The sequence below is a fragment of the Corapipo altera genome, unplaced genomic scaffold (assembly GCF_003945725.1).
Source record: "Corapipo altera isolate COAL_440 unplaced genomic scaffold, ASM394572v1 24, whole genome shotgun sequence".
Taxonomy (NCBI): domain Eukaryota; kingdom Metazoa; phylum Chordata; class Aves; order Passeriformes; family Pipridae; genus Corapipo; species Corapipo altera.
In genome coordinates, this window is record NW_020884903.1 from 1,028,221 (window position 1) to 1,048,230 (window position 20,010).

General features: G+C 40.8%; 1 protein-coding gene across 29 annotated transcripts in view; it reads right to left on the bottom strand.

The window, feature by feature from the left end:
- The window catches only part of EPB41L3 (erythrocyte membrane protein band 4.1 like 3), a 138,714-nt gene that overhangs the window by 47,531 nt on the left and 71,173 nt on the right, over positions 1-20,010 (bottom strand). For all 29 annotated transcript variants that reach the window (XM_027650781.1, XM_027650782.1, XM_027650807.1 and 26 more), the window contains 2 exons: positions 18,897-19,111; positions 13,708-13,905 (listed from right to left, as the gene is read on the bottom strand). In XM_027650781.1, the coding sequence (XP_027506582.1) occupies positions 13,708-13,905; positions 18,897-19,100 (402 nt within the window). In that variant the 5' untranslated portion in view covers positions 19,101-19,111. The remainder of the gene's footprint in view (positions 1-13,707; positions 13,906-18,896; positions 19,112-20,010) is intronic.

A 20,010-nucleotide genomic window follows, 5' to 3' on the forward strand; every position in this document is an offset into this window, starting at 1 on the left:
CTGCACCTCACACTGGATGACCCACTTTCACTAACCTACAGGACCAGCTGTTTTTGCTAGCTTTATTTCAGCAAAGAGGTGTCCATGATGAGGATCTGTCACACTTGAGCTTCTTCCAGACAGAATCCAACCCTCTGTCTGACAGATTTCTCCCTGGAGGGGCAATGCCATGCTAGGACCGGTAGCTCAGGAGGGCCAAAGAGTCTCTGTTCTCAGAAGGTTTCAAGGCCTTGGCCAGGCAATGCCACAGCTGACTTGACCCAGCACCAGCCATTGCCCTGCTCACATCAGGGGCCTCCCCAGTCCCTTCAAACCGTGATACACGGCCATGACACTGGAATCCCTGTGCACCTCCACAGATTACCTTCCTCTCAATGATAGGGATACAGGAGGAGCTGAAGAGCAGCAAACAGCCCTCTTGCTTTTTAGAAATGAAACTATTGCAGCCTCCAAAGCAATGCATTTAGGGGTGGCTCTACTTTGGCATTTGATACTGCAGTTTCATGCGGGTGCAGAATGCAGAGCAAGAGCTGCCTGCAGCATGGAATCAATTACAAGAGGTCACATTCAGACCAAATTTTGCAGTGCTAGGGAAAACCTGAAGAGAGAAGAGACTTCTGGAACCAAACAGCTACAACAGGATTAATTTTTGCCACCAATAACCATCATCTCCACTGCACAGTAACTGCAAGGTCAGGGCACCCTGATGGACTGAAACTTCACCTCTCTTTCTGATTAGTCAAGGAGCACAGTAAGATGAACAAGTATTACAGCTGTGGACCTGGATTTTAAACGGAGTTTACACGTATCTTTCTGCATGAATACATATGCAAAAATGACACTGCCGCTTTCCTCGGAAAAGCTGCCAAGCTGCCAGCGAACAGTGTCCCACTAGCACTAGCCTGGCATCAAACTCCATGCAATTACTGTAATAACTCTAGTTGGGCACGATTGCCGGAAGAAGGACAAACAGATCTGTATCATGAAATCCCAGTAGGAATAATTGGACTCGAACTGATGTTGAGGTTATCTGGTTCACATTCCTAATTAGCATTTGCACTTTCCAATGAATCTTAACAATGCACTGTATAAATGTATGGGCTGGCTCTAGCCTTGCATGCTATAATGTATTTTGGCATGTGGCTGTACTAACCTCTTCCTTTTCCCCCTGTTCTTTCTGGTAGGGAACCATTAGTTAATTTTTTTCATTTGGAATGTGCCTGATAAAAAAGATACCAACTGTGCCCAGACCACTGATTTTATTTCATTTTGCTGTTTCAATTTAAATTACTCTTTGCAATTTATTTTGGTTGACACTTTGGCTTCTACACTACATGGTCTGCACAGTAGTCTCCTCTGTGCAAACACAAGGAAAACACTTGCAAAAATTAAAATGTATATGGCAACAAATAACTAGAACATACAAGAAGTTCCTCTCTCCCCTGTTACAGCTTCTGCAATTATTCTTGCAACACAAACAAGTGAAAATGACTAAGTGGTTATACTTTGTTCTCACCGCAGTGAGATCTCTCTTCCCAAAGTTCCTCCAGCTGAGTCGCTGAGTTGATGAATTCCAGCCTCCTGACAGCACATTTTCTCATTCTTTCCTTGTGAATTACCCAACTTACCCAAAAATATGCCTCATCCCAGAAAAAAAGCCCCACTACTTCTGCAAATACTCAAGACTTGCAAGCTAAAGTGACTAAACTTTCAAGATCACTTTTGTATTGAGAACCCCATTTCTGGGGGAGAGATCTTAACATGACATATATGTAATAAATCATTATGCATAGGCAAATATGTAAAATTTAATGCACTTAATGTATGCATACAAACAGATGCAAATTTATAAGTGAATTCAGTGTGGTTCCAAATGCAGAGAAGCTCCTGGTCACACATTGCTTCCCCATCTACGGGGAGCCAATGAGAGATCCTAAATTCACACAGCTGTTCTGGTAAGAAGCCCATTTTTATCAGTGAACGAAATAATAATCAACATACTATGAAATTTCCCATGTTTTTTTTCTGAGAAGAGTTTGAGCTGGTCAAGATATGAAAGAAATTCTAGAAGCTAATCATTGCACTTCTGGCCAGATAATTTCCAAATATGGAGAACACATTCTTTGAATAAATCGTGATTGAAGCTGAAAAAAAAAAGGCAAATTGTTTTTTCTTTTTTGCCCAAGAAAGATAAATGGAAGAAGTACTTCAAAAGAAGTTTAACTTCATTTCACTTCTACACACTTTTAATTTGCATTTTCAAAGGATTTGCTCTCGTGCTGTTTATACTTCTCCACAATTTCTCTCCACAGGGAAAAGAAGATGAAGAAGAAAGATGACAGAAGAGAAAAGAAACCCTGAATTTCTTAAAATCTATCATTTCTCAACTGAAGTCTCCAGCAGGAAGCTAAGTGAGGAGCATCCAGAAAGAAGAACAGGACAGAGAATCCTTCGTGGAGTCTTAACTGGCAGAAAAAGAGCAACTTTTCTGCTGGTTTACTGAACTAAATCTTACATGTGTAATGTGCATGATAAAAACTTTTGTAAGCGTAATATGACAACCACTGGAATTTAGACATCTACATCCCCTGCTGTGCTTGCCGAAAATGGCAATGGCAGTTCCAGAACGTCAACAACAGTTAATTCATCTGAAAGTTCAGCATGTTGAGAGTTAGGTATTACACAAAACATTTTCAAGTAAGTAATTTCTGCTATGGAACAAAACCTTTGCTGAAGTTTATTGTACAACACTGTACACCAAAGACAGAAGTAAGATATATGGAGTGACAAAGCAAACAACAAATACGCACAGAGAAAAAAGCTTAAAGATAAAAGAAATTAACTAATCTTGTCTTTTTATTCCAACTATTTTAAGTTTCTTACAGAAAAAAAATTGGGTTTGGCATATGAAGAGTATTATAAATCAAAGAATCACAGAATGGCTTGGGTTGGAAGGGACCTAAAGATCATCTGGTTCCAACGCCACTAGATCAGGTTGCTCAAAGTCCCATCCAACCTCTCCTTGAACATTTCCAGGGATGGGGCATCCACAATTTCTCTGTCCCAATGTCTCATCACCCTTGTAGTAAAGAATTTTCTCCTCGCATCTAACCTAAATCTTGCCTCTTTTAGTTTAAAACAGTTCCCCCTTGTCCTATCACTATCTGCCTGTGTAAAAATGTCTCTCTCCCTCCTTTTCATAAGTCTCCTTCAACTACTGGAAGGCTGCAATGAGGTTTCCCTGAAATCTTCTCTTCTCCAGGCTGATCAACCCCAACTCTCTCAGTCCTGTCTTTATAGGAGAGGTGCTCCAGTTCTCTAGAGCATCTTTGTTACCCTCCGCTGGATGAGCAGGACACATAAATGTTCATAAACTCATATGCTCATAATATAACATGTAATCAATAATAATAAATGTTCATAAATGAACATTTATAAGGACACATACATCCCTAGGATGGACAGAATGCTCTCATTCAATTCCTAAGCAGTTTGCCAGTATATGTAGGAGATACTGAACAAGACATTTCTGCCAGCCTTTCAGGTCACAAAAGGAAAAAAAGTATGCTCAATAAAAAGAAAAGGTTCAAAGCAAAATACTCGTTTTTTGGTCCTCAAAAGGAAGTACAATTTAATGTTTTCCATAGTTCAGTGGTAAACTGTACTTAGAAACTGTACCACTGTTTACAGTGGTAAACTGTACAATTTCAAATACATTCGACTGAATAAACTATTTAGTCAAAAGAGGGGAAAAACTAAGAATGAAGCAATTTCAGAAAGATTTCATTGAATGAAAGCTGTACTAAAAAGACTTTTTTTTTTCCCCAATGTGAATATATTTCATATAAGGAAATGCTTTTCCTGAAGGCTGCATGCCAGTACAACCTTTCCAAATGTCCTATTTCTTTATTAACTTTTTTATGTGTAAACCTGTATAGAATGTCATAGTGACTAATACATTCTAATAGTTTGAAATAAAAACTTCAATACTATTCTGCTTATCTCTGATTTTTTAATTTAGACTCTATCTCATATTGCTGTGCACATACAAATGAATGCCCTGTAAGGAAACTTCCAGGAGACAAGGAGGCATTTTGACATACAGTGATGACTGATCACTTTCTTTTTTCCCCCATTATGGGAGTACTATAATTTATCAGCTTATTGATATTTATCTTAATATACCATATTGAAATGTATTACCATTCCTGAAAATAACCTTTTCTGACACTTGCAAATGAAGTATTTAGATAAACAGATAAATATGTAACACTGTCCATGCTGCAGTTACATACCTGCAGCAAATGTCAATGACATTGTATAATATGACATAGTTTTTATCAGGGGCAACCTTCTTTAATGCTGTTTGAGCTTGCAATCCTAAACAGCTAGCACTAATCTAAAAAAACCCAGAGGACTGCTAAACCCCAGTAAGAAGATTGGTGACCTAGTCCCGATTCTGGCATCAAACCAAATTAGGGTTTTTGCCTCCTACATCAGCAGCAGATATCACACCAGCACTGGCATCACATGAGCTCTAAGCATACCGACAGGTACACCACACAGTTTGCATCCTTAGGAAAAAAGTGGGCACTTCACTCAGGGCAATGCAACTGCTTTGGGGGTACCTGAGAAAGAACAAACACTCTGGAGCATGCTTTTATACATGGAAATGTAAAAGCCATGTCTGCCTGTGCACAATGACTACAGAAATACCTGTCAAACACGATGACTATCAAATGCATCCCAAGTGCATCAACAGAATGCATACTGTATAAACTGAGATCTGGTAACAGCTTATGAGCACTACTCTCTGATAAATGAATACAAAAATAGTGGACACAATTTCTCAATCAGTAGTTCTGTTCTCAGCACTGATTAGTCTCACACATTTGCTAAATGATGACATAAAATAATAAACAGTATTCCACATTTCTAGAGGCTTTTCAACAGAAAAAGTAACCCCCTCACTCAGCTTTCTTAAGAACACAGATTGTTTGGGCTCGGATTTTAGCTACATGTGCAGCTGATCCATTGGCTTAATGCCTCCTGATTGCCCTACCATCTCCTGCAAAACACTCTGCAGTAACTCAGATGGGTCTCTTGGGATTCAGTAAAGCAGCTGAAGCTTTTCCAGGGAGGTTATAAATATAAATATTTTCCTTATTCTACCTATACTTGGGTCAATTCAGCAAACACTCATCTCTCCTTAACTGCTAACTAACTGCGCACAAGCCTAGTAATGTCACAGTGAGCAAGGGGAACCAATCACTACCTATAATATAAATAGTTCCTGGCAGACATTAACAACCAACCATAAACATTTTGTTTACTTTCAGCTGAAAAAAGCTCCACTGTCAACATAGTCCGATTTAGAGAGTAATCTTGCCATATGAATTTTAAAGCCACAGAGCTCTCCCTGACCTACATTGCCAGGCTGAAGTGAAAAAAAAAAAATACATTGCACAGAAACCACAGCAAAGAGAGATGCTCTTGAGGCAGGAGAGGCAGCAGGACGATAAGCCTTTTAGATTTGGGGTACCTTAGTATTACACCATCAGTCCTGGGGTTGTGAAGAAAACTAACATAGCCTGTTCTCAAGCTACATCCAAGCTTTATCCACTTCAGATCAAAATAATTTCTGTCAGAGCAAGATAAACCATGAGAGATAGACCTTACTGCCTACCAACACTTTGCTTTGCAAGCAGATATTTCCTCACCACCCAGTCCCGTCTCTGATATTTTGTTCACTGTATCAACAGGCATGGCTAAAAAACATAAAAGCAGCCCAGTGAACACTACATGGGGCTCAGCTGGGAAAAAAAAATCTCCCATATGAGGCATTAAGATTTTATATGACAAACTAATATAGTTAGGGAATGATAATAAAGTAAGATTTACTTGGTTTTGGTCTCAAAACAGCAACTCTTATTGCTAACATGGGGACAGCACCTATACATTGGAGCAACTAGCAACAGAGTTGATGATGAATTTAGACAGCTCAGTTGGGAGCTCGAGCAAGTAGCAGGCACTTCAGTGACACAGAAATGGGGCAGGAAACATGACAAAATGCACAGAAGTTTGGCAGGAGCGTGACTGGGCAGTGACATGAAAATCAGCAACTTCTCTGTTGGATGGGCACGGGATAGATGGGGGAATTTACACATTTGTTCAGAAACAGCAAGAAGCTTTAAAATCTGAGTATCCATTTGGGAAAGGGAAAAGGATAAGCAAAGCCCTTCATCCACTCTTTGTGATTTGCTTTCCAGCAGCGCTTAAAAAACATGTGTGGAGGCTGAGTGCTGGCTGCACTCAGGAAGAAGCTGGAGGCAAGGACCACCCCAGGAAATAAGCCCGGAGAAGACAAACACGAAGGGAGTGATACAGTCTTACCCTGGTGAGGCCATCAGCAAGGACAATGACAAGGACAGGACCCCTGAAGCCACCAGACATCTATCTGTCTGGGGTAAAGGGCAAGTGGAAGATCATCCTCTCCTAGGCTCTTGCAAACAGATTAACAAGCAATGAGCCTTGCACTACCTCTGTTTGAGTGTGCATGACCAACACAGTTTTTTTAACAACTTCACCAGATGGTAAACAAGCTCCTGTTGCCTGGCTTATGTCCAACTGGTGCCCCAGGGGAAGGGGACCAGAGGCAATATTTCAGTAGGAAGTTTTTAGCTAGCCATTTGTTCCCTAGAAAATGCAGCTTCAGGGCAGCTGAAACTATTTGTCAATGTAGGTGGACCCCTCTCAATAGTTTTCAACATTATGAAAAATAGCTGGCACCTCCAAAGTATCAAAATGAAGATTTTTACCTGCTAAGTCCTTCATTTACAGCATAAATCACTTTCAGAAACTATTAACAAACGGCAAGAGATAAGAGGACTGGATGTAGAAAACAGATGTGGAGAAGACACGTACAACTTTTTTTATTTTTTGTTATTTTAAGCTTCCTGCATTTGATTGTGGCCATGTCCTCTGTTGTGCCAAAAGGCGGAATTTAATGCCCAACCCGCTGTTCACTTGGTATGACATTTGGAGGAGTTACTTGGTTTTAATTCTTGGTTTCTCATTCAGTCTCTAAAATACTTGTCTATTAACTGGAGAAAATGCAAGAGACCACCACTTAGGTGTTTTGCTACCAAGATTACAAGAGACCTTCTCCCTGAATACCACACAGCCCAGATGTTCCCAGCTGTGAGAAGGTGTCAGGGAGCTGAGCCTCTCCTAGTGAGGAAGAAATGGTCCAGACCTACACCAACATCCTCCCTCAGCCTCATGGCATTTCCAAAAGGTTTAGCTTAATGTCAAGTGACTTGTTTTGATAAAGATTTCTTTAGCTTCAGTGAAATAGTAATAATAAACATCACTAAAAGAGAGTCCCAACATTTTTATTTTTGTTTCAATTACCAAGCTTAAGCAAAAAACCTTTCTCAGCTCAGCCTCACAGTTGATTATCATGAGTTGGATAACATTGGTGTCGATTTTCAGATCATTGTGCTTCTTGAATTGATGAGTATTTTAAGACATAAAAAGCTGTCTATGGTATTTGGAAAAAGAAAGCCAGAAGAATTGTACATTAACTTTATTCAGCTGAAACATATTCAGGCAATACTTAGACTCCTACTGACATGTGTCAGGTAACATAGATCTTAAGTGAATCCCTTGGCTAATCCAAGTCAGCCCTAATTAGAAGGTCTGGGGACAGAAAACATGCTGTGTAATGGCATTGATGACTCTCAACCCAGTCACTTTTACTGAAACATGTCCTGGGGAAGGAACAAAACCCAAAACAAAGGTCTTCATATTAAATTAAGTGAAATGTAAGCAACGAGTAGGTCAAAAGGAAAAGACTAAAAAAATTCCCTCTTGCATTCAGTAATCAGTTTCACATGTAAAGCCGTTTGCAAGAGACTGTGTGGAATTCATTAAACAATTAAAATGTGCGGGGGGCAACTGAAACTGTATCCTTCAGAAATCAGAGTGCATCCTATTACAGAGGTTTCCTTCTTGACCTTAAAGCCTACCTCAAAATGGATGAGAAATTCAATGTTATTAACTCCCCATGCAAAAGCAGGTCCATGCTGAGACAGCTCCCACAGAAGGGTTAGCACAGACAGTGTGCAGAGAGGAGGACCACAGGGCCATGCATTCCCCCACTGTCATACAGAAACACATGAGGATTTTTCCTCCAGAGGGAGTCTTGCAGGGTAGGAAAAGCAGCACACACAGCATTGAAGCCAGCAACAACTCCCTTTCATTTCAGGCAGTGGTAGCAGTGCAGAAATAAGTCCTCTTGTTCTCAACTCTTCAAGCCTGTCCTATGACAGTCTTTAATAACTTATTTTTTAAGGAAGCATCCATGTACTCTCACTTTTTAACAGTGAAAAGAGAAATGCATGCAAAATGCGATATCTCAACCTATTAGAGAATCCATTTATTTGACCTCCGTTTTGCCTTCAAAAAGGAGTGTCAGCCCATACTTGCATAGGGTAGAAAGGGACCTGTTTACTCCAGTCTGCTTCTGTCCATGTTACAAATCCTGGTTTCAAATGTATGGAAACAAAACTGTTTGCCATTTTAACTCAAATACGCTACTCTGATGTCACCTGAGGACATGGGGAAACCCACTAAGAAAGTGGGGTCTCCATCACGGAAGACATGTCCCCCCCATCTGGGGACGAAGTGACCAGAGGTTCATCACAAAGGCATAGCAGTGGCTACAGCACGGGACACCCAACCACTGCCCAGATCCCAGTGGCAGTGTGACTGAGAAAATTTGAGGAAAAAAACCCAACAACCAAACATAAACAGTGTATTTTTACCAGTCCCCTCCTACCTCAGCTGACCTCCACTCACCCAGACGTGGGGGTAGCAGTAATGCTTCGTGAGATGTCAGCTTTCCATGTGCTCTGCAGCTTATCAAAATCCTACGTCAACTCACTGCTTGATGTAGGGCTGCAGAGATGCCATAGACAGGCTGCCATGGAAACATTTGTTTTAATTTACTGGTGGTCTGCACAATAAGAAAGTCTGAGCGGTACAGGAATGACGAAAGAGTATAAATTACCAATGGGCTCAGACAGCTGAGCCTACCAAAAAGAAATCTCATTATTTTACCATTTTACCATTTAGACAGATTATGTTATAGATTTCTGATCTCACTTCGTGAATAATAACATGTACATGTTTAGAGCAGAAACAAATACAAATTCCAACTTGTTTTAGGAAGACACTTTAAATTAGGCTACGTGTAATGGAGAGCATAACAGTTGGTTCCACTTGCATCTTTTAATTAAAATGCAGTAGTCTAGATAACAGAAAATTGAAATGGGGCAGAGTGGAACAAGGAGGGAAATAAATCCCAGAAAAAGCATAACTGTATCCCTACTTAAAGCTGATGAAACCCAGAAATAAGTTACTTTGCTTGTTTTTTTGTATCTTAGAAAAAACTTGAACTAGTCTGTTCATTGTCTTTTCTAAGGTTTTAGCAGTCTTTGATCTTGCTTTATCTTTGGTTTTTCAAACCAAAAAATGCAAAGCACAGGTCTAGCTTGCTTAACACAGAAGTCTTCAGCTGAGTCTTTGCAGTGCAGCCTTGACCACAGCTACGGCCTCTGTTGCTTTGACAGTCGACATTTCTGAGCCTGATGCTGGCTGAGAGAGGACAGTGAAGAGGTCAAGGAGAACCACTTGCAGCAGGAGTGGACATTACGTGGATACCACCGCTCAGTATTCCTCTGAGCAGACTGCGTCGACTCCTGTGACTGAGTGCTCCAGCTTGCTCACAACATTGGAGAAACACGCAGCCACCCTGAGGCTGTTCTTCTTTAACAGAGTACTGGGGAAATGTCTGTGTACAGCAAATATCTCTTCTCCAGAAGCCAACAGCCTTCCCTGGGAAAGGGAGGCACCATTAGGTGGCCATCCCACCTCTAAAAGGAAACCCCTCTCTGAAATAAGGCTGCCACTACCATCTGAAGGTTTCTGGACAAGAACAGCGGGAAGGGTAGAGATGGCAGCACTGGTGGTTTATGGTTTTGGAGGAGGATGAATGAACAGGTTGGGTTACCTACTTAACCTGGTTTTGGCTTGTAATGTCTTACTGCATGAAAGACTTTCTGGGTCAGGACAGATAGAGCACACAGGCAGTAACACTGCAGAGCCTCAAGGGAAGATTTTACCTGGTATTTGCTTAAGATCCTTTCACTGAATGGATACCACATTAGATGAACCCCTGTTAACCTCAGCTTTTAAGTTAGTTCCTCTACATTTTCCCTTTAGATACATCTCATACAATATGAAAACTCCCAGTGTCACAAATGCAAAGCACTAAATGTGAGAGAGACTGAAAGATACAGCAGAAAGCAGCAAAGAGACTAAGAATTAAATATGGAACAATAAAGAGGAGCTTCTGAAACAAAGGACACCAAGGGGATAATGGATTAACCAAACCTGCCTCAGAAGCGTTTCAATCTGAGAGTATGTGCCACGTCGGCTGCCAGGTCATTAACTGGATGAACACATAATTGATAAGCTGCAGGTTGCACTCTACTGGAGAGCAATAAGCTCCTTTAAATAACATTAATATTTAACATATATAAAAAGCATTTGTCATTTGCAAACCGCTCTGTAGAGTAACTGATGGATTCTATAATGATCCCCAACTCCCAGATTAGGGAATGCAGTTCTGGAGAGATAAATACCTGGCCTGCATCCAAACCAAGATTCACTGACAGAGCTATAATTCTAGCTCAAAATTAAGTTTCTAAGTTTCTGGTCCTTCTAGATTACATTGCTTTGCAGCCTTCAGTAGATAGAAGCATGATACACACAGAGCTGAAAGACAGGAGCTGACAACATAGGATGACATTTCTGACTCACATTCACCAACTGTCACATTCCTACCCTGGGTCACTGTCCACTCCAAAAGATGCAGCTGAGTGGGTTGAACACAAGGAATGGAAGTATTAAATATCTGATTGCCATGTGTTGTCTGCCCTTCTCACCTTTCTTTTAAAGAATGAATCTTGGGGAATTTACTGACCTCCATAACTTGGGTGTCTCAGTATACTTTATATATCTATCTGTATATATAGAGAGAGATGTGCATGTATAGGGTTTTTTTCCCCATTTAAGTTGATACAGTGAGTTAACTTGTAGGTGAGCCTTCAAATATGACAGCATTTTTCTGAAACATGACAGATTTATTTCTCATGCTGCAGCACTGAGTTTCTGTGAAACAGCCACAAAACTTTGTTATTATCCAAAATTCTTGTAGGAGAACTTCACCTTCAGCCTCCTACATGATTTCCTGAGATGTCTGCTGAGACAGACCCTCAGTTTCCCTGCCCTACTAACTCCCTTTGTATATACTTTTTTCTCCTCAGGAGAAAAAGCACAGCGAAAGTCACAGAATTTCTCGTGGCTGGACTCAGCATCCTTTTGCTGTAGCTAAACTTTATGCACATGGAAAGTAGACTCCCCTGAGGATGTACAAAGTGTTCTGATGGGCTGGAGTGGGCTGCGTCAGAGAGGTACCTGCAGCTGCATCCTCCATACACACAACATACTGACAATACCACCTAGGAAGGATGAAAAGTCTGAATTGCCCATTTAAGGCAAGTAAATGCATAGGTCACTCCAGCTGCACTTGTTCCCTGAAATATTTGTTCCTTCTAACTAACTTCTGTTTCAACAGTCTGCTCATCATTATAGCCTTACAGCTTTGTCATTTGAGGATTCACCCTTTTAGGAGCTATATTCTCATCAATATTACATTCTGCCTAGGCAGCCTGATCATCTTAGAAGCAGATAAAATGATTACTGATGACAGTCAATACAACTTCAAAATATTTCAGCAATGTAAGTAGAAAAATGCATACAAAATTTATACTGGACATTATTCAAGAGCTATTCAGAACTCGCAAAGCAGAGAAATTTCACAAGCAATAAAACATGATGGCTTGCATATGGTAGCATTTTGACACTTCAACTCCAACAGAGCTCAAGTTTAGTGGAAGAGTGCAACTTCCTACCAGAAATTATTACTCACATTTTTTGCATAAGTGGAAACCTGACATAACAAATCTCTCTTTCTGCACCATCTTAGATTCCAATAAAGCTCAGCCTGCTACAAGATTTCGATAGAAATCCTATTTGGTAAAATTTGCTTGATTGTATTCCAAAAAGTGACTCACATTTTACAAGCAAGTGGCAAGAGCTGAAACAAGTTTGACTCTTTACATAAAAGCCAGTATGAGTCATTCTTCCAGCTTAATGGCTCACATGCTATCCTTGAGAGACCAAACTGAGACTGCAGGTCAAGAAATGGCCATTTAATAGTCACAAGGTATGTGGTCAAACAGCTAGTCCTAGACTGAAGGAAACAACACAGGACCCAACCAGTGAAATTAAAAGATACTCAACAGCATGCACTACCAAGTTGTTGTAAGAGTAGTAAAATACCAGTTTCTGTTCGCAACTCACTCATACCATAGCAAAATGTGGCCCAAACTGTAAAGTCAGGGTTAAATAAAAAACAATAAGGCTTTTCCTCACATGCCATTTTCCAAAGCACTTAAAAGGAGAGCAGCTGACAGACATGAGGGCCAAGCACAACCTGATTGTAAAGATGTCATGATTTGGCTCCCAGTCGGTACTTTTTCCTCCACATTCTCTCCTTCTCCATGCTCCTTCGGATTCCCCTTTCAAGACTGAAGACTATTTAATCTCTGCCTTTATACTCTCCTGTTCTCCACAGGTGACTTTTCCATGGCAGTCTGAGGTTACCCAAAGAAGGGTTGGCTTCGCCAAGCCCTCCAACACACATCCTTCCGCTACTATCCGCTGCTCAGCCAAGGATCAGCCCTTCCTTGCATGCATGACCTCCTGACCCGAAGCAGGTTCAGGATAGGCTAGTTCACTGTCCAAAAATCATCTTGTTGACAACGACTGAATGAAGAAATGGGTCAACTCTGAAACGCTGAATTTTGTCATGCTTACTCCGAGGCAATCAATGTGCGCACTTTCTGCTTTTCTGGGACCTTCTAGAGTTCAAGGCAAGGAATCCTCTTGGCACAGGTCTGCCCACTGGCACAGACTGGCTCCTAAGAGCGCACTTGTCCCAAAAGTAGGCTCCTGTCAAGAGTCTCAGCAGGGAAGGCAAGTTTCCTTACAGAAAAATCACAGCATCTTTTTGCCCGTAACATTCAGACATAGTCATGATTCACAGATATGGATAAGCACACAAAACTCTCCACTCCCACTGTTATTTGCTCCTGAAATTTCCCCCACTTACCCAGGACATCTCTCATGCCCTTACTCATCTCACCATAGTCAGAATTACTGCACAGACAATGACTCAATGTAAGTCTCAACTCAGCAGAGTACCGAGGAAAAGAAAAGCCCAATGGGATCAAAATCCTTCTTTGTTTATGGGCTTTGTTGCCCATAATTTGTTTTCTGCATTCTGATGTGGCATGTGCCAACAAAAAATTAATCCAAAGTCTCTGGTTGTTTCAGGAAGTGCTCAGAATGCCTCACCTAGCTCAAATCTGTGCACCTTCTTCAATGTCCAGAAAAAACAACGAAAGCATCTCTGAGCTTGGCACTGGTAAAATATCAGGACATTCATCCTTTTGCTTAAATTAGAAATATTTACTTCTGGACAGTTGAAAAAAAAGAAGACAAAAAGCCATTTACCTCTACTTCACATGCATATTCCGATCCATCCAGGAGTGTCACTTTGCATTGCATATTTTTCGGTTTCTTGACAATCTTTAGAGGAGACTTGGAGAGTTTGCTAGATGAAGATTTTTGAGAAAGCTTGTCTTCCTCTAGCTGCTGATATTCCAGTTGTTTTGCACTTGTAGCGGCAAACTCTTGTTCTTTCTCTGTGGCCTATAGAGAGAAAGAAAGATACTTTTTGAAGTGAGATAAACCAATCATGCCATGCAGTACACTGTGCACCCTCCACCCAAGCATTTAATTGAGCCTTGTGTGGGGCTTGGACAAGAAAGCCCCTGATGTAGGACAGTCTTTATTGGAAAGATTTCCCATGTTCCTCCTAGCTATTATTTTAAAGTCTCATACCTATTAAATCATATGATGCTTCCATGGTGCCATACGGAATAGAAAAATACCATCAGGTTTGCACTAATTTTGCTGTCAGTGAGAAATCAGTCCCTGAATGAGGGCAAGGATGCCCCCCTAACAGTGTGAATTCACAGGGGGATGTTGACATGCCCGGGAGAGCAAAAGGCTACCCAAGCACCCGAGCAAAGGGTTAAACAAATAGGATGGAAGTGAGGGACCAAACAACTTTTATGTGCAGCCAGCTGACTAATGGATGATAAGTACAGAATGAGACGCTGAATTTTGCTCTCTGAAGATGCACAGTAAGTCCCTCTGGCTGACAAGAAAGGTGTTATTTGAAAGACAAATATACTGCAGGGAAAAGGGGTAAGAAGAAACAACCACGGTCACTTTTGTTTGGGTTTATCTGAGAGTAAGGCCATTTGAAGAGTTACCGTGATACAGTGCAGCACATGGTTCTCTCCATGGCACTAGATGAAAGCCAGAGCAGCTCTACAGCGTTTCACCCTTCCTAGCAACAGCACTGTGCTGCAGTCATTACCCTTCTCATCAGTTATGTCCTGATAGATTCCAAACAAAACCTCAAAAGGAGTGAAGTAATACTTAAGCTAAAGCTTAAATAAAATAAAAAAGTCTTTCTGTTATCTCACTACAAGGCAAAAAAACCCTCCACCCTGCTTGAGCTCTGAATTATTTCAGTATAACAAGCAACAAGTATTACTTGAAATATATTGCAAATTAACCCTCCAAGTCTGTTTCCATTCATTGTATATAACAGACTTAATGAGAATGGAGCAAATCCATCCAAAGGCTTTAATCTGCTTTGAGACCAGAACAACCTTGCATCATATAACCAGAAACAACAGTGTACTGCTAAATCACAGCGAACTGTCCCTGAGTGATTTCATAAAAACAAGCCATAAGCTTCCCCTCTGCCTTCAGGTGAATGGGGAGAAGGGGAATTTGGAGCCGGCTGTGATACCAAAGGTGCCAGCTTCCACCAAAGCCCCAGCAAATTACAAGGAGGTGAGGCAAGACCCCACGGTCCTACTTTCTCTGCAACAGAGGACATAGCAATGGTCTCCTGAACTTCCTGGGTGGGGAGGCTAGAAGAAAATGGAACTAGAAAGATAAAAAAGCAAGAGCTGGTTTCAAAATCCACCACATCTCCCGAGCCATGGATTTTCTTCCCCAGGAACAGACCAGCACCTGCCATCTCTTCTCCCATCTAGCTCCAGCACTAAAGGACTTTCTCCTTCCAGTACTTGAACATCAGCTTTGACATCTGGATGTCAAGGTCCTAACATACCTTGAAGACTGTCAGGAGATGGAGGCACAGAGTATGTCAGTGGATTAGCTGTTTGCTGAGCATTTAACACTCACAGCAGCTGTGACAGAGAGAGTCCCCCTCAGCTCACAGCAAGTCTTGAGGCCAGCTAACCTTCTACCACCTCCACAACCACCTGGCAAGCGGTCCAGGCTAGTGCACTGAGATATAAAAAAGACTGAAGATGCCTCCTCCTAGGGTCTCTGTGCAGAGCTGCACTGCTGCTGATGGACAGAGGTGCTCTTTGATGATTTCTGTACATTTTGTTAAAAGAAATCTGCCAGGGAAGCTGAGTGTGCTTATATGTAGGTGCAGAAGTCATTCTGGGGATGAAAAAAAAAGCAGCACTGTCATACACAGTGGCTCATGACATTTCTGATGTGAGAGTTAGTACCCTACTCCAACAAAAAAAAAACCCACCAACTAAATACCCCAGACACATGGAACTTACTAATCTTTTACAAGAAAACAGAAAAGCTGCTTGAGAGAAAAGCCCACAACAACAAGGGTGCCCATCACCCATTTAAACTTGAGAACTATATTTAGCCTGCAAGTAATTTCTGGGAATCCTAACGGACTAGTAATTATTTTCCTTCATAAAGACACTTGGTAACTTAAGACTACAGTAGAGTTTTGTTTATTTATAAATATTTAAAAATATTACTGAAGTTATTTTGTTTGTTAAGGTTCCCTTCTACATTAAGATCAGGGGAATGTGTCTAGGTTAAAATCATACAGAAGATTTTCTCTCATTTGTCTGGAGAAAAAAAACATGCCAAGAACTATTAGAGAAGATTACCCCAAACTATGCTGACATGTTCAGGCATTGAGGTACCTTCAGACTGTATTAAGACCCTTCTTCCTAAAGAAACCTGACATTCTGGAATCAAGGAAAAAAAGACAGCCAGTGAAAAATCCATGTACACAGTGAATCATTTTGAATTCTGCAAGCGTAGCTGCATTTTCTTCTAAATTCTTCTCCGAGATACTTTTGTACCATATTTTTGCAGTATTTTTGGTGTCATTGACTAAATTCTAGTGCAGCAGAAGTTGCTTCAGGATTTGCATTTTTTGAGCATAACCTCTTCATCTATGACACAGTATGTTCAAGCCCTTCTGAAGCTGCACCTCCTCTCAAAGGAAGCCTTTGAAATCTCGGGATTCAGCAGTAATGAACTTGGCTACTTCGCAGCTTCTCACTGGGGTATGAAGTGATGTTACCACGCTAGCACAACACATTAATCCCATCTACTTATGGTAGTTGCTTGGAAATATTGGTGCCCAACCCATGTGATGCCACCTTCTCTTTTTCAAAGAGACAGGAAGGTAGGCATATAGTTAGGCTGCATTATTACACCTGATAGGAAGGACTTATTTCTCTAATAACTATTAAACTCAGTATGGAAAGGTTCTTCCTCTTCATTAAAATGTTTTGGTTTTTTTATGTGTATAGGGTGACAAAAGACACTTTCATGGATTGGTGACTTAAATCTTTCTTCCCAAGGTTCTCTCATATGAGCAAGAGCAAAAATCAATTTCCTCACTACAATTACAGACATCAAGGAAGAGAATGAGCAGCTTCAAGTTTTAGCTTTTTTAATGACAGCATTGCAAATAGCTTTGTCTCTTAGTGCTGCTTTTGAGTGGTTCTTTCCTGTGATACAGACACTTAAGCCACTGTGAAATGTACTGGACCTACCATTGCTGTTGGATTTGGCAGTCTGTTTACAGCATGGACATTTGGATTCAATCTGATAATCTCAACAGGAAGGTGTCACATATCCCTTTCACTAACCCAGTTTTTCTATCAAGCCTTCTACAGACACCAGCTCACTGTGATCTCCTTTGGGAAAGAAAGGGATCACGCAGCACATGAGAGCATCTCAGGTCTGCAAACTCACACCTCTTAATAAAGATGGACGGTTTTGGTGTCTAATTTGGGGTGGTTTTTTGTGTGTGTGGTTATTTTGGGGTTGGATTTCTTTTGTGGTTTGGGGTTTTTTGGTTTATTTACTTTTTTAAGATTAAAAGAAACTTGAAGTGGAATGATTACTGAAAATGTCTGGAAAAACAAAATAATACTACTTATGCCTAGGACTGATAAAATTACACTTTAAATTAATGACCAGTTTATTCAACACCTTCCTCTTTTGGACAAGCAGCCCTGCTTCTTCCCCCCAAAATAATTACAAGCAATTTCTGATCTATTTCAGAGACCAAAATTGTCCCAACACATAACTGGTGGATGTGGGAGCAAGAACAGAGAGGTGTCTAGTGGGCAATGGAGTGAGGTTATCAAGGGTTATTAACAATAGAAATGGCTAGCGATTCAAAAAACCCTCAGTTAATCCAATGGCTGAACTTTAACAGCAATCAACAGCAGAAATCCTGCCCTGCTATGTCTACTTCTTGAGATGGAAGATTTTAGACACCTGTTTTAATTTGGTCCCAGAAATACTTGTTGTCCCAAGCGTTTAGGTAATGCATGCCTACCGGAGTGAGATACAAAAATATTTTGTATCTGAAATTGCTTAGACGCTCATTTTTTCCACACCAACACTAAGTTTGGGCTGTAGCTTTCTGAAAAAGAGCTTAAAACCCAAGACCACAGCCAGCCCCAGAGAGTTTCCAGAGGAGCACTCACACTGATTTTAAGTAACACCTTACATCTGCTTGCTTCACCAGCACTGTCTCTTCCAGCCAGGTAAAATAACAGGAGCCCACTTCAAACAGCCAGAAATTTTTTAAAGGATGGAGGAGAGGAGGAGTTAGACTGACTGTCCAAAGGTGAATGTGATCAGATGAGGGTCACAACCTTATTGAGCTAAGTGAAGTGATTTGCAGGTACCTCATTATTTGTGGGTCAGTTACCCATGAAGAACAATGTCTGTTAATCCTATTGACTGGAAATTATTAACGGGAAGAAGAAAGCAGCTTCTGCAAATTTAATAAGTGCTACAATGAACTAAATGGAAAAGCACGCGATAGCTCTTCTGAAATCTATTACATGAATAGTTCAAGTAATTATAATACAGTTATTCCAGATCCATGAGAAACTTAAGGGACCACAGACTTCATGGCTCACATAGCAGACAAGCAAGCATGAAATCAGTGTTCAGCAGGTGTCAAAAGAAATGAACTCTGAAAACATTTTCAGCTTCATAAAAACTGACACTGTGTGCTATCTAATGCAAATGCAAGATCGAAGATGTTTCCTGCTTAGTTAATGAGACTACCCTTATATTTAAGCACTGGAGGCAGAAATACCTGCCATGAACTTCAAAACATTCTGCGTGAGAACTATTATTCTTTAAATGCAAAAGGCCAGCCAGCCAAGATCTACAGCATCGCATCAAACACCCTTCCATGCGTCACTGAATATATATTTCCCCTCCTAACATACCAGACTCGTTATTTCCCAGGAGCAGTAAGTGGGTACACAGCTACTTGCATATTCAGGCTCCCTTACCTGCTCCTTTTTCACTGGTGTGCTATGTGCTGCCACAGCTGAGAACTGCTCGAGTGCGTTTTGAGGTTCTTCACTTGGCTGCTGTTGCTGTTGCTGCTGCTGGTCCTCTGGTTGGGTCTCTGCTGCCCCTTGCTGCGCAGGGCTCTCCTGCTGATCTTGCTCTTTATCCTTGGACTCGGAGTCCGATCCTGATTCTGTAGTCATGGTTGGTTATTCTGCAAAACAAGGTGAACAGATCCACTGAGTACACTCTCATAGCCATGAATTTGTAAGCTAGGCTTACAAAATGAAGAAAGATTTGGCACAAAGTTTTAGTCTTAATATGCTCAGAATTTAAAGTTGCTATCACACCGATCCAACTGCCATCCCTAGGAAAGCTTCCCTGGTGTAAAAGACCAGGTCTAAATGCATCCATACTCTAAGGAAGAGTGTTTTTTCCATAAAATCTTATTTTACACTGTAATACACTGATATTATAGGACTTCTGTTCCAATTAAATACAGAATACATAGTTCATAATTCATAGAGGGAGAGTAACATGATGAGAAAAACTTATGTGATTGAGGGCCCTAAATCCGACAAAATCCACTGCAGTTCTAAAGCATTTAGAAACTTTTGAAAAATTAAATCTTTTGTCCTTTACATTGAAACCAATATGGCTTGAGCTCCTCAACATCTGCACTCCCTTTGGGAAATGTACTCAAGTGCTTTTGATGCTTCCAGGCTTATCTGTTGGACTCCATGATCTTAGAGGTCTTTTCCAACCTAAAGGATTCTGTGATTCTGCATGTGCTAGAATGTGCCAATTCTCCAACTACATACAAGCAAAACCGAACGTTAAAAAAATACTGTGATTTTGTATCAAAACAAGGATTTGAAAAAGCAGGCTCTGCGCCAGTTCAGTAAAGGGAGTGTGCTTTTATGTTTGTTACTCATATGTTCACAGACCTCATGAACTTTGCTTGAGCATTTTGTTTTTAAGAAACAAACCAATCTGCTGAAATCTATTTCTGTTCATCATCAGGACATGATTCCTTTAACCTGGTAACCATAGCTACTGTGTAATTATAGGTGGTTCCACAGAATATACATCTGCTAACTCATCTGCTAGGAA